General features: G+C 37.3%; 2 protein-coding genes across 14 annotated transcripts; one reads left to right on the forward strand and one right to left on the reverse strand.

Annotated features, from left to right (window-relative positions):
- The first annotated feature begins 1,547 nt into the window (after positions 1–1,547).
- On the forward strand, positions 1,548–2,042 carry LOC103451428 (ferredoxin-thioredoxin reductase, variable chain). Its single transcript, XM_008390828.4, has one exon. The coding sequence runs from the start codon at positions 1,548–1,550 to the stop codon at positions 2,040–2,042; it is 495 nt and encodes a 164-aa protein (XP_008389050.1).
- Positions 2,043–3,618: 1,576 nt separating this feature from the next.
- Positions 3,619–14,046, reverse strand: LOC103452201 (katanin p80 WD40 repeat-containing subunit B1 homolog KTN80.4). Of its 13 annotated transcripts, none has more exons than XR_011574937.1 (21): positions 13,758–14,046; positions 13,533–13,596; positions 13,173–13,417; positions 12,849–12,979; positions 12,591–12,708; positions 12,195–12,421; positions 11,946–12,048; positions 9,559–9,629; positions 9,350–9,424; positions 9,136–9,279; positions 8,806–9,037; positions 8,111–8,638; positions 7,109–7,168; positions 6,909–7,030; positions 6,433–6,567; positions 5,799–5,873; positions 5,559–5,671; positions 4,472–4,588; positions 4,301–4,369; positions 3,958–4,194; positions 3,619–3,882 (listed from the first exon to the last, which is right to left on the reverse strand). XR_011574937.1 is itself a non-coding variant. In XM_070810984.1 (21 exons), exons 3-21 carry the CDS (start codon positions 13,198–13,200, stop codon positions 4,131–4,133), a joined length of 2,325 nt encoding a protein of 774 aa, XP_070667085.1. In that variant the 5' UTR covers positions 13,201–13,417; positions 13,533–13,596; positions 13,758–14,046; the 3' UTR covers positions 3,619–4,130. The 13 variants fall into 13 exon arrangements, 7 of the variants coding, with proteins under 7 accessions (XP_070667085.1, XP_070667084.1, XP_028947766.1 ...); XM_070810984.1 differs by having other exon boundaries at positions 3,619–4,191; positions 8,806–8,883; positions 8,968–9,037; XM_070810983.1 differs by having other exon boundaries at positions 3,619–4,194; positions 8,806–8,883; positions 8,968–9,037.
- Between the last annotated feature and the right edge of the window lie 1,315 nt (positions 14,047–15,361).

Here is a 15,361-nt window from a genome sequence, read left to right on the forward strand (position 1 = left end):
ACCCGTTAATCTATATAATAGAACAAGTAGACATGCATTTTCCATACCATGCATTTGACCACTGCAATGGTTGTGTGAAAGCTCTATTATATAAACCAACACTTGTAAGTCAATCATTCCAATTTTTTTCTCTTGTTAGTCATCTTTCCTCAACTCCTTGTACCCAACTCCAAAATACCCAATAAAAATCATGTGCACTTTAGGCTAACTTGAGACCTGGTACATAACAAAAGTTAAACTCAACTACACAAAAGATTCTTTCAAATTATCTCAACTTCATAATTTCGAACTATTATCTCAACTCCATAATTCCGAACAACTATCTCAAATGAGTGATTCACAAATTTGTCTCATTTATTTTTATCTTTAACATATATCACAATATATTCTCAATGAATAACATTCTAGCATAAGCGTCAAGGGTGGACAGCTAACCACTCAGCTCTAAAAATTCTCATACAAAGAGCAGTTTTTCTCACCCATGGATTCAAGGAGGAAGAAGAAATTTATAAAAAAATAAAAATAAAAAAAAAAAACTAAATCCTCTAAGACTATAATTCCTAATAAACTTATGACAACTCATCATGGGATGGAAAAACCTACCAATTTCCCCTTCGAGACCATTAGAAAGGTATACCAAAATAGGATTGCTCATCTTGATCAAATTCCCATTGATAGAATTTCTCATAACTAGGCTCCCTCTGATTGAACTACTCGTGATCAAACTCTCACTGATTGAACTACTTGTAACCAGGCTCCCCCTAATTGAACTACTCATGGCAGATTCCCCATGATCGAACTACTCATAACCAAGCACCTCCTAATCAAATTACTCATAACTAGGCTCCCCCTGGTCGAACTATCCATGACCAAACTCCCTTTAATCGAACTTCTCTTTGACCAAGTTCCTACTTCTCTTGACCAAGCTCCCTTGATCGAAGTACCCATGACTTGACCTTCTCTGATCGAACATCTCTTGACCAAGCTCCTCTTGACCAAACTTCTCTTGACTAGACTCCCTTTGATCGAAGTACCCATTACCAAACTCCCATGATTGAACATCTCAACTTCATTGGCAAAGGAAATTATAGAATTCTTTACCATAAAACATCGCTCATCTTCATCTTGGTCCAATCAGCATCAGATATATTGGTTGCTGTCTCTTAACACCTTTAATAAAGCATGTCCTCCATTCTTGATTTTTGTGTAACCCCATTTGAGCTGTGTGGTGTCTCTCATTATCTCATAGTAGGAAGGGTTGATATGCATAGTTGCAGAAAGAAGCGTTATTGGTAAATTGCAAAGTGACCTTTAAATGAAGAGCTTTTTAGCAATTACTCAATAGTTGTGGTTATATCATATTGGTGTACCATCCGTGTAAAGGTCATTGAAAAATATCTCCTACTTTAGCTAAATTCGAAGGATTTTCGTGTGGGGCAGGGGTTTGGAGAGCGAGTTGAGAAAAAAAGAAAGCAAAAGAAAGACTGGGTGTGCGTTCACGGAGAGGGATTTACTAGATAAGTGGAAGATAGACGGACACAGGAGCAATGAGTATCGCAACAGTGGCAGCCGCCGCCTCTTCATCCCTGAGCGCAGCAGCAGATGTGGGACAGATGAAATCGTTCTCATTTTCTTTCCCTTCTTGTTGGGCAGTTTCATTTTCACATCACAAACTCACTCCCACCCCTCCTGCTCACTGCCCACGGAGGAGGAAATTAAGTAGAAGGGTAATTTGCGAGGTCGCTGCCGCCGATGTATCTCCATCAACATCATCAGATGAAGCCACCGCCGCCGCCGCCTCCTCCAAGATCGGAGCTAGGGTTACAGTGAAGGTGCCTCTGAAGGTGTACCACGTGCCCAGAGTTCCGGAGGTAGACATTACTGGCATGGAAGGTGAGCTGAAGCAGTACGTTGGGCTGTGGAAGGGCAAGCGGATTTCAGCCAATCTCCCTTATAAGGTGCAGTTCGTCGTCGACGTTCAAGGCCGTGGCGCAGTTAAGTTCTTCGCCCATCTCAAGGAGGACGAGTTCGAATATCTTTAATCAATTTCGGTATCAGTCTCTCTCTCACCTCACACATTATATATCAAATAAATTATAGTTATATTTATAATTATAACTGTAATAGCAGTTAGTTCTGTCTCGTTTCAAAGAAACTGCAACTGCTACGTATTTAATCACATTCACATGGATCAGTCTGATCTATTATTATTTCTCGAGCATTGAGCAATATGCAGTTGAGTTTTCTTGTTGGTTAGCCTGCCTAACCTCCTAGGCTCCTAACCTCCTCACCTCCTGCTAGATAAAAGTTGCATTCGCATTGATGCAGCTTCTGACAAAAATTTGTTGCGAATGAAATAATAGCAACAAGAAGTTGAAACAGATTGTGTTGCCTCCTTGTTTCATTTCACAGGCACAGAGACTATTGTTGTTCATCAATCGATTGCCTTAGTTTTTCTTGATAGATTGAACTAATGATTGTTAAGATGGAGAACACTCTAGTTTGGTTCAAGCTTAGGCCATGTTTGAGCATTAATCTTTTAGCTTAAACTCCGGGCAACTTATACAAAGTCCAATCTGGAGAAAGGCCAGATCTGGAGTGGTGACAACTGACGAGCTTATAGCTTATCAGTGTCTAAAGCCAGCTATGAGAACCCCGCACTAAATAATTTAATAAACGGTTACTTTTTTTTTTTTTTGCCATTACGGTTCATACAAAAGTAATGTTGTCTCTCGGGACTTGGAATGGTAATGGAAACTGCCTTCTAATCCGTAGGAGCCTCCACCCAAATTATACATTGTTCAGTGTTTTCTGCGTATGCATTTCAACTACCTCGCTTAAGAGTTAAGTGCCTGCCTTTATTGGTTCACTGTTCTGCATAGCATTTCACCTTCCAATCGCTTACGTTTTGAAAAGAAGAGATCATATTTGCAACTAAATGCAGCACTCTTTTATAAAAAGAGTTTCAATATACACTCTTATAATTTTTCAATTTTTTCTAATCTTAAATGTACTCATCTTAAATATACCAATTTATTATATGTAAAATGTACAATTTTTTAATATAAAATGTACCCATTTTTTTATATAAAATCCATTCAATTTTTTTCTAATCCATTTTTTTAACTTATATGAGTACATTTTATTTCGTTAATTTGAAAATGTGTCCATGCTAAGTTTAATAGAAGAAATTTAATAATGTTATTAAACCTAATATTTTTTTTTTGTTTGAAAAATGTACCCATATTTTGATACAATAATTTTTTTTGTTAGTTTTGATGAATGTATCCATGTTTATTTATTTAATATTTCTAATCTCATAAATTATAGGTTTTATTTAAAATCTCATTAATATAAACAACTATAATTTTTAATTTTTAATTTAAAAATATAAAAACCTACATAAAAATACATTATCACATTAATGTTAGAGACTTAAAAAACTAAAAACCACCGAGTTTCAATCAAAGAACATTGGTAGTTAGGAACCGCATCCGAAATCTCTTTTTATATAATTTTAATTAGTTATTGTCCACGTGGCACAAATTTGACATCATTATCAATAAAATTTTGGGACGCACAGTTAACACATTATTATTTAATGATCAAATTGATGGATTGACTAATAGATGTATGACATTAATTTGTGTATGACATTGCAGTGTTTAAAAGACGCAATATGAGATTGCCATTGAAGGCAAACTGGAGAATGCAAAATATAATTTACCAATATATAATTGTTAATGCGGCCAAAGGATACAATTTGATGCTCAGATTAACCCATAAAAATAGAAGATACGATTGGATGCTGCCATGTTGGTTTCGAGTGAAACGGAGTGGAGCGATCTCCACTAAGCAGAAATGGATGGAAAGTTCCCAAAACTGCAAACAGGACGTAGAGTGACATGTCGTCAATTAGACTCTCGTTTTAGTTAATAGTTTAGAGTTAGCTTGTACCAGTTCTCCACTTAGGATTAATGTACAACCAGGGACTGCCCGAGCCTGCCAGGCCACAGAACACAGAGAGCATTGAACCATCAGGGCGGTGTTGCAAGAGAGAAGAGGGGTTCACAACTCCAAAATGCACAAACTCCCTCCAAACTGCACTTTCACTATGCACACTTTTTCAGTCATGAAATTTCCTGAAGAGCTAAATTCAACTCCTGTGCAGACTTTGCAATTGATCCTCCTCTTCTATGGGTAAAAAAGAATGCACAAAAGAGTATTGACATCTCCAGCATAATTAATTAAATGAGGGAAAAAACCCCTGTATTGAAGCAAACTAAAGAAAAACAGGCACCTGGTAAGAGCAGGCAAACTGCATTTGACCTTTTCAAGCTCCATAAAACAGATGTTGCAACGCTCCAGCCTAGGATAACCATTTCAAATAGATAGCCACCTCAAAGCTGATCATGGTTAAATCTAGATATAACGTAAAGAAAAATGTATATCAGAGCAATAAAAAGCATACCTTTTCTCGGCTTCAATATCAACGCCAACAGATGATGATGCAGATATTGCTGAATAGATCACAGAACCAAATACTCTAACCAACTTGAGCAGCATTTCCAAAGAAATGCCTAAATGCCTGAATAAAGATCAGGCCCGTCAAATAAGTATCAAAATTGCAGATGAAAGATCCCAAGCACAAAACCTAGTAAAGAATGGCTGTGATTTTATTTGTTAATCAGGAATGTTATTATTGCCTATCAAATTCAGCTTGACTACCACAAGGGGTCTGTCATTCTACCACAAAGCAACCAGACCCAGGATCATAAATATTCTTCACCCAGGTAACATCCATCCTTCACCGGAAAATTGCTACTAGAGGCCCCTCTTTCACAGCCACCAACACCCTACCCCGTTTTTTCTTTCTTGATTTCATAAACAATTGTTCTAGTTAGTGATTTTATGGGCAATAGATGGCATGTCACAATTTCATTCATACCAAACCTGTGAATATGGTGCCCCTAGTGCACCAGAAATCCACATGCCATTCCATTTTAAGGGGAAAAAAATAATGTGGTGTCGAAGCATCACTCCTAAAAGAAATGATTGAAAATAAATCACTTCAAAAGCACAAAGCATATTTAGTTGAAAGAAACAATAGACTGGTTTCCCAGAGACAACTTGCACCAGCTTTTCCAATTTCAAACCCAAAAGTGCGACACGCTCAGAAATCCACAGAAAATTATAACTAAACAAATGAATGGATGATACTTCTATGTGTATGCATAGCGCTTTAAAAAACATTGGGGAGCAGAGGACACCTATGACATAGTGAGCCCCCTTATGCGATAGAACAAAAGAAAAAGACAAGAAGTAAAAAGGGGAATGTATCCCATAACTCGGATATAACAGAGGAAAACCAAAACACAAATGTATTACTTATGTGCAGCTGATCATAAATAAAACTCAAAATGAATATATAAAAAAGAAAAGTTTCTGGAAGCTGTTTGATGTTATTAAGATTCTAGAAGGCCCACTACCTGAATCCGAGACAAAGACCCCAAATAAATAAAAAGAGAAAAAAGGAAGATACTGCTAAAACTTCTTACCTATCCATGTTACTTTCTAGAAGGCCAGTGAGGAGTGGCAGAAGACAAGTGCATATATCCAGCGTGACAATATCAAATTTTTCTGTCATAATGCCAACTACATCTGCAATGACCTGGATTAAAAGCACAAACATTATACAGAAACTTTAATTCTATACAATGACTAAAAGGGATGATTGCTCCACATTCAATAGTATCTTGAAATTGAGGGCTCAAGAAAAACTTTAGTTCTATACTTACAGCATGATCAGCCATCTTCTCCATTGCACCAAGAACCGCCTTAACATCATTCCTTTCCCAATATCTATAGACTACCTGCAAAGAGCTACCGATAACATTCATGAATTTATTAGGTGATAGTTAAATGTATTCTGTCAGCAAATTGTCACTATTATTATTGTAACTGAGCAATGATTGGTAGTTCCTCATTGCAGCTCAGCCGTTCTTATATAACCTCCCACAAGGAACCATTAGTTTGAAACCTATCCCAAACCCTAGGCCCCTATCTATCCCCAACCTATCTGCCATTCAAAACACTACTAGCATAAATAAAAAATTATAAAAAATAAATAAATAAACACACTGAAATAACTGCTATTAACAAAACATTCAAAACATCTCGCATTTCTGTGGCTACAAAGATGCAAACAGAAAAATAAAGCTCAAGAAATTTTATAGAAGGAAGAAAGATGGAATACAATGAATTATTGAAAGATAGTTGATCTAAGCTTTGTTGACAACCCCAATTAACAAGCATTGAGCTCCCATCAACTTACCAATGCCCAAAATTCATGTAAAGAAAGAAAAGATGCATATAGAAAACAATAGCACCACATAAACACTTAAAAATAGTCTCAAAACCAATAAATATAACCTGTAATTTGGCAAGACGAGATTGCATGGAGCCAACAAATAGATTGTGTTTTTCCAGGAGATCTGCAACAGCATCCTCATCACTAGCAGTCACTGTTTCTTTTTCAGTAGATGTAGGATAACCTCGTTGCTTAAACTTCAAACAAAAAGAAGATGGTATAGGTTACAAATTTTGCCCACCAAAACAGAACACCATCCAGAAGTTATCATGAGAAAATGATCAATCTTATACACTTCCATGGTCTCTACTACAGTGCTCTATCCATGGTTTCTAGTCAGTCCTCATATCATGACATTATGGGGAAAGAAAAGTACATTGAGAATTGGGCAATCAATTTGCAATTAAGTTATCTCATGGTTAATGTCATTCTTTAAAAAATGACAGAATATTCCCATGTCATTTTCTTAAGTGCAATATGTGATGTGTATCAAGAAAGAAAGATGGCACCAAAAGGCAGAACAAAGATGCGGCCATACCGCAATTAAAGGGGTAATGTTTGGTGCAGATGCTGTTCCCATGGTACCATTGGAAGTAGGTCCCTCGTAGTTAGAATTTCTCTCTCTTTTCTCCCAATTTACAGCAATTGAGCGCATTCTCCCTAGATATACCATACAGAGCTTGGGTCATACTTCACTAGACTAGTCTTATAAATGACGCACAAGCAAAAACACTATACCTCCTCTTTGACCTTCAGCAAAATGTGCATCTCCACTCACCTTGTGCCCTGGAGCCTCATCTTAATAACAAAAAAGAAACAAAAGTGAAAAAAATAGAAGCTTAAGGTTTGACAATGACACTCAGTCTCAAAGGTACGAAAAAGATGGACAAACCCACATGTACAATGCCATCAGTCATTAAGGTAAACATTACAGATAATATAGAATAAAATACTATACAACAGAAAAACCAAACTAAAACACATGGGAAATGACGGCAATGAATATGCAAAACATACACATGTTCTTATAACAGCCATTAAGAATGCGCATATGGAGAATCCATTTTCAGAGTAAGGAATTTTCCCAGTCCCTTGGTTGGCAATACCATCCACAAAGGGTTAGTTGCTTATTTTGGTTTTCATGATCAGCCGTCCATCTGCTTGCCTTCACACTAGTGACAATTCCTTTCTTTGCGTGACTATCTGATAAAAACCTATGTGGAATATTGATTATCAATCATTTGAGGAAATGAGATGCTTGTGGTTCTACTGTATGCTTGGTTCATGCTACCAGCCTTGTACAACCTTTACAACTGATTATGAAAACTGTTTTATTTCCAAGATAATGCAAGAAACCTATAAGGCTATTACATTATTTTGGTATCACAAAGCAATTATTGAAGTAGGGGGTCAGGCAGAGGGGAGGGCGACCTCCCCAATTCACACACACGAAGGTTTGAGCAGCTGATATTATAAATTTAATATTTACAATATTCTGCCCATAAAGATATTTAAAGTATCAATATAATCTCCAGTGTTCACACATTGAAGGCTTGTGTAGCAGAGACTAGAAAATCATCAGACTTACGATAGTATGGCTCATTTATAGACATGTCAGTGATGTATAAACAACTTCAAAACAACCACCCCAAGAATCAAGATCCAAAATTAGACTAAATGACAATATATTGAATATATTGGATATGAGTGGAAAGCGTGCTACCAAGATTAGATACATACAACTTTCATGCTGGTAACTCGCAGTCGGCTCCATCATTGAACTTGTTTCATGCTTCCCAGGCCCAAAACATATATCATCCTTTGTGTTTTTTTCAGCATGTATTTCCCGAGTTGAATTTATAACTGTTGAGAAGCCATTCTTATCTGCCGCACTGCTTAATTCAATAGCCTTAGAAGCAGGGGATTCAGACACTGAAGACACAGCTGGCTTATCCACTTCTTCTCTGCTATTGGACAACTTCCGGAGATCAGTTGCCTTTGACTGCAAAGAAAACGCCAGTGGCCTTCCAGCAATGCCGACCTCTTTTCTAGACTCAGCTGACAGCTCCGACCTCATACTAGTTCTTGGGACAATTACAGGTATGACATCAGACTTGTTAAATGTTGGAATATTAGCTGTTGAATGGGTCTTAGTAGAACTCCTCTTCAGGGTTGTTACAGTAGGAACTGCCACTGAACTAGCCGCAATAGTTTTTGGACTGGAATTCAAATTGATCCTTTGAGGAGTAACAGGAAAACTTCCTGTGGCTTCATTCAGAGGATAATCATCAGGCATTAAAAAGTCAACATCAGACTGAAGTAATAACATAAAGAAATGTAAACAAGCTAAGGTAAGATCTGTGATAAAAAAAAATTCTAAGAATCTCAGTGACACCACAAAAATTATAAATTAAAAAGGCTAATAGTTTGCCTACATGCAATAATTTTTGGCTCCTTAACGAGATCTGAATTCTGAGAAACTGATAACCTTCCAAGAGACTTTGTTTCCTTCACTAAAGAATCTGAATTGTGAGAAATAGATAACCGGCCCAAACTAGATTTAGCAGCATTTTCATTGAGCACGGAGAGATTCCCACCAGACAATGATTTAGATTCTGAGTGCCCACTCAATCTGCTGGCATTACCAATTGCATACGGTTCTATGCGCTATACCAAGCAACAGATAAGTTTGAAATCAATAGTTAATAGCACCAGGGCTAGAAACCAAGAAAACACTCCAAGAACAAAGATAAACTGAATAATACCAAGATGTCTACAACCCACACTCCAACACAACTCTGATTGTATGAGCATCCAAGAAGCTTTCCCTCATGAACAGTAAGATCTGACAATCGAGACCATCCCACCTCCACAACATCATGGCATCTTATTGGCTCCCACGAGAAAACCTACATAGTAAAATTATAAAGTATGCATATCTGATAATCCTGATTATTATGAAGGATTATATGAGCTTACCTTTAAACTTTCATGCAATCCACAGAGTAGGGCTCTCCCATCCGGGCTAAAAGTCAAAGAACGCACTCCAGTTGTCTGTTAGAAACTAGAAATGAGATAGATAATCTCCTTATAGAAAGAAAATCATGAGAATCTTAATTTCTTGGCAATATGGACCAATATTTTTACTAAATAAGAGCCAAGAGCAGTATTCATGAGGTACACAGTACCTCAGGTCCAGCTGAGCCAATTAGCTCAAAGGTTTCGAGGTCCCAAAATTTGACTGTCCTATCCGCTGAACCTGAAAGGAAGTGAGGAAGGGAGAAGAAAGCAATTTATGTGAAATACTGTACAAGGACAGATGTGCAGTGTAAATGATTACAGATTACCAGAGTTTACAGTTTATATGCAGGAATAAAAGCAGAAGTAATAAGCACTTTATATAATTTGAGCAGCATGTTATGCACATTTATTGATAATTGAAACAAACCACACAACTTTGAAATGACACTATTATTTTTACTTTCATAACCGACATTGACAGCAGCAAAAGAGCCACTCTAAGAAATGAAGCAGCTACTGTAGACAGATCGACTCGCAAGTTCCCATTAAAATAGGATACACACATGAAAATTCACTTGTCAGTCATTGGTGTTTTGGGGAATCTTGAAGACGTCAAGGTCAGAACATGGTAGAATATGTACATGACTTTTCTATGGGTAGAGTTTAAGGTGATCAATAAAGTAAAATCAGCACTGATATTGAAATTTCAGACATACAAATCTACGTTTGGAAAGGAAAAATGTGTCAAAAATAGAAAAACTCAACAATGTTCTTTAACAAAAATACTAACAACAAAGTCTTATCCCACTAAAAGTGGGGTCGGCTGTATGAATCCTAAAACGCCACTGTGCTCGGTTTTGCGCCAAATCTTCCGTTAGCTCCAACTACTCCATGTTTTTTCTTAAAGTCTTTTTCCAAGTCTTCCTAGGTCTTCCTTTATCCCTTTTGCCTTGAGCCTCTATCTCATAATCACATTTTCTAACTGGAGCATCTGTAGGTCTCAATGTTTTAAAAAACTAGCCTCGGGGCACGCCTAGGGCACCTTTGAGGCTGGGCACTAAGGCTAACGCCTCTATTTTGCTGGAGTGGGCGAAAGGCTTCGCCGGAGCCGCCTAGGCACGCCTCAGGGGTTTTTTTTTTTTTTTTTCCAAACTCCCAAACCCAAATTTTGGGTAGGGTTTTAACTGCCTCATACCTCTTCCTTGCACTATTCCGCCGGAGCCGCCTAGGCATGCCTCAGGGGTTCTTTTTTTTTTTTTTCCAAACTCCCAAACCCAAATTTTGGATAGGGTTTTAACTGCCTCATACCTCTTCCTTGCACTATCGTCTCCCTGCCTTTTTTTCTTATTTTTATTTTTTTTAAATAATGGAGGTGTGTGCTGTCTGCGTGCATTATTATATGTGTGCTCATTGTACTTTACATCCTCTATTTTATATATATAATATAATATATGTATATATATCACGCCTAGGCCGGGCTATCCCTCAAACGCCTAGCCCACGCCTTTAATACATTGGTTTAGGGTTTAGGGTACATTGGTAGGTCTTCGGTTCACACGTCCAAACCACCTGAACCGATTTTCTCTCATCTTATCTTCAATTATGGCCACTCCTACTTTACCTTGGATATCCTCGTTCTGGATCATGTCCTTTCTCGTGTGCCCACATATCTACGAAGCATTCTCATCTCCACTACACTCATTTTTTGCACATGGTGATGCTTGACCGCCCTACATTCCGTGCCATAAGCATTGTTGGCCTTATTGCCATCCTATAAATTTTTCCCCTAAGTTTGATCCCATAACACACCCGATGCACTCTTCCATTTAATCCATCCAGCTTGTATTCTATGGTTGAGTATCTCTCAGTTAAAAAGGTAATGTGTTTAGGTCTCGCAAAATAGTTGCTACAATTTGTAAGGATATTAATGTGTATCTTTCCGGACTCATGTCCCACCCAATTAGCCTATGGGGACTACTTTGTAAGCTTTTACTGTCAGAGTTAGTAAAAGAATCTTTCTAATTTCTCTATTGTAGTGATTCCAATCATGTTTGGCATGATGTCATGGCCAGAGTGATTCCAGATATCTTCTTATATCCATATGGCTTCTGATTGTCATCAATGAGATTCAAACCTAGATATATCCAGATATTCCATCTTAAGTCACATAAAGATGTCTCGGAAAGATATTCATATTCCAACTTATATTTATAGATTTTCTTGCCCCATTAAACAACACAAAGCAACAGACACCAGGGTATCCAATGATCAAACTGATCCAGTTAAGAACCAGATAGTAGGTAAACCGATTTCAATAAGAAATGAAAACAGCAGGTAAAACTACTATACATAGCAAGAAAGAAGCAGCCTATAATGAAGCAATGGCCTATGTTGAGCTGTAGGATGACAAAATGGCACTTCAATATATAAACAATAATCCGATACCTCGCAGGACTATCAGAATACACCGAGGATATTGACACCCATACTATAATATACAGCTAATAACACCAACTCAACGCATGACTGATGAGTACAAAAGAAGATCACTAACCTGTTGCTAGCAGAAACTCATGGGGATGAAAGTCTATGCACTGAACTTGGCCCTCATGACACTTGAAATCATGCAGCATCTTTCCAGCAGTCAGGTCCCACAACTGTGAAATAATAGACTTTAGTTTATATGTTGTCTGAAGAAAATGGCAAATGGCATAATTTGTCTAAAGATTACATGTATCAACATCCAAAATAATGGCCAAAGAAAATAGAATTAATTATTTTGCAAGAGGAAAGAAATACTAACCTTCACAGTGTTGTCCTCTCCACAAGAAACAACCCAGCGGCCATCCGGGGTAAATCTGATAGCATTGACCCCTCGTGTATGGCCTTTGTATGTGTGAATACACCCCTTCTTCCTGATATCCCATATTTTGAGATTTGTGTCTAAGGAGCCAGATGCAAAGAACTCCCCAAAAGGATGAAAGTCCACAGATATACAATTGGATCTGTGACCGGTAAGTGTGCGAACAACTACACAAAAAATCACATAGCAAAACCAATAAAGGATATAAAGACAATTTGACACCATAAAATAGATATCTAAAAAAGCTCCAGTACAATTTCGGTTGGGGGTGTTCTCTTGTTTGGAGGAATTTAAATTAAAATATTGCAAAAAAAAAAAAGAGAACAAACGGCATACTCTTTGCCTCCTCTAAATCCCAAAGCTTAATTGTCCCACTTGCAGCTCCTGCAGCTACTAAGACCTCTGAAGAATCAAAGCTTACTGAATCAATTCCACTGGTGTGTCCAGACAAACTCTGGGCATGAAGGCACGTTGAGAAGATTAGAATTAATGAAATAACAAATTTGTTCCAAGTTGATAACTATACAATGTCGCTGGAAAACTTGCAGCAGCATCAAATATTAACCTCAAAAGGAGAGAGGGAGCGAAGGTTACCAGTAAGGCATTGGGTTTCCCAATGGCCCAGAGATTGACCTTGTGATCTTCTCCGCCGGTGACAAGAACTCTCGAAGATTTTCTGCCAATCTTGAGGCAATTCACAGCTGCAGAATGTGCTACAAATTCCTCTGAGCCACACCACAGGTTAAGGCTAGAACTATGGGAGATATTATTCTGAATCTGATACCCATACATACACACACACAACAGTGTGTTCAAGTATAAAAAGCAAAATCATAGATTGTGTGTGCGTGCAATCTACAAATGAAGGAGGGAAACTGTAGAGCACATAGCGAAATAAATAAACCAAGAGGAGGATACGTAGCTTGTAAGCGCGTTTAGTAGTCATGGGGGAAGAAGAAGAAGAAGAAAAGAGAAACCCTAGCCGCCCTAGGTAAATATAGCAGCAGCACTGACCAAACCAGTCTGCCGCGGTCCACACTCTGAAATCAAATCTCAAATCTCAAATGTCAAGGTGCTGCTGAATACGATGAGGACGGTGATGATTGTGGTTCCATTCCGGATCTCGAAGAATTCACTGCGTTCCGTTCCGTAACGTTCAGTGCCTTCACATTTCAAAATTGAAAATTCAAATACAGAACAAGTTAAGGGATAAAAGAGAATAGATCGGGAGAAGAGAGCGATAGGAAATATGAAGAGTAGAATACAGAGGTACATTACGTTGAGGTTTCTTTCTTTTGTCGCTGTTGCTGCTTCTTCTTCACTCTCAAAGTTGTCACAAAATCTAAAATTACATTTCTTGTCAAAGTTGAAATTGAAAATGTACGCGACAGAGGGACAGAAAGACGAAAGACAAAGGTACCGTACAGCAGAGAGTAGTAATTAATTAGTAATTAGAGTATTCTTAAAAGATAATTAAAGTTGGATGAAGAATTTAGTAGTTACTGTTACAAGCGACAGCGACTCAGCGAGTATCCCTCTGCTTCCAACTCCAATTTCATTCATTCATTCCCCGGAGCAGACAAGACCAGAGCAGAATAGATTGCTCAAATAAAATGACAACGGCGGGGCGAGTGGCAGCAGCAGCGCCAATATAATTAAGTGCACGCAGAAGCACACGACCTTGAGCCGCTTTCCTTTCACGACCTGGGTATGAATTAATTGGTTTCAAACTCCGTCTTTACAAGATTTAAAATTAAAATCTGTTGTATTTTTTTTTCTTTTGTTGAAATCTGAACCCTAAACTCTCAAAAAATACAAACTCTAACCCACCACACCCCACCCCGGACCCACCCAAAGTTACAAATGGGACAGTTATAAATTTAAAAAAAAAATACTTTTATTAAGAGCTCAATTAGAGAAAATCTCTCATCTGTCCCCTTTCAATCTTCTTTCTTTCAAATATTTAAAAATAAACTAACGAAAAGTTAAAAAAAAAAATTAATTTTATTGAAAAATAACAAATAAATGTGTAATGAATAGTACTAGAAAAATGTACAAATGCAATTTTTCGTTAAAACTTCCAATATTTTATGTTCTCATTTTGATTTTTTGTCACTTCTATTTTGCTACTAATATCTATTTACTCATCACTTTTTTTTGTCTTGCGCTTCCAAAAACTATATGCAGTCATTTCTCCTACTAATCATCATAAGCTGATATTTGCCTCCTTCCCATTGGAGGGAAATACTCCTTTTCACTGGCCACATGGTTATAGTTTATATTCAAATGTCATAATTGAATAGTTATCTATATGCGTCGAACAAATTAATTGTTATTGTAAATAGTAATATTTTAACGATTAATAATCAATTAATTTAATTCATATGAATTACTAAACGGTCTTCAAATTAAATAAATTTTTGTAAAGATATATCTTAAAGCGTGCGTCAAGATGACGAGTGGGTGAGTAAAAACAGCATTGCCTGCTTGTATCCCCTTCCTTCCCCAAATCAAAATTGACAGGACTGGCCACCCATCACTCACCTTCCTCAACTCTCCACCTTATCCAATTTTCTTTTCTTTTCTTTATGGGACGAATTCTCGTTTCCTTTTCTTCATTTTTTATATTTTATTTTGGGTTTTCAATATGTTTTTCATTTAATGTATCTAATTCTCATACATTTTGCATATATATTCATGAAAGTCAGGTTTAAAATGAGTCATGTTACGGATCCAAGACAACCTAATTAAAGAAATAAATAAATTATTGGACGTACACACATGTACATACATTATGTGAGAGTCACTTTTAACGATCACATACTTATCTCACTTTGTTATAAATTCATTAGAGATGTTATGACACACCCCGATCCGGAATGTCCGGACTCCGAATTGAGCTGTGCTGGCCGACACTAGGAGGGTGACGAAGCCATAAAATGTAGTGATGTGGAAAATGTGAATAAATTTGAACCTAAAAGTGCCTAAGCATAAGAGTGCGTTTGTGAGCGAGAATGAACTCATTTCACACGTGATGTCAGAGCATAAGTAAAGTACAGTCAAGCATGATGAGAATTATACCCAAGAAACCTTAAGCATAGTGATGT

Source organism: Malus domestica, chromosome 13, assembly GCF_042453785.1.
Source record: "Malus domestica chromosome 13, GDT2T_hap1".
Taxonomy (NCBI): Eukaryota; Viridiplantae; Streptophyta; class Magnoliopsida; order Rosales; family Rosaceae; genus Malus; species Malus domestica.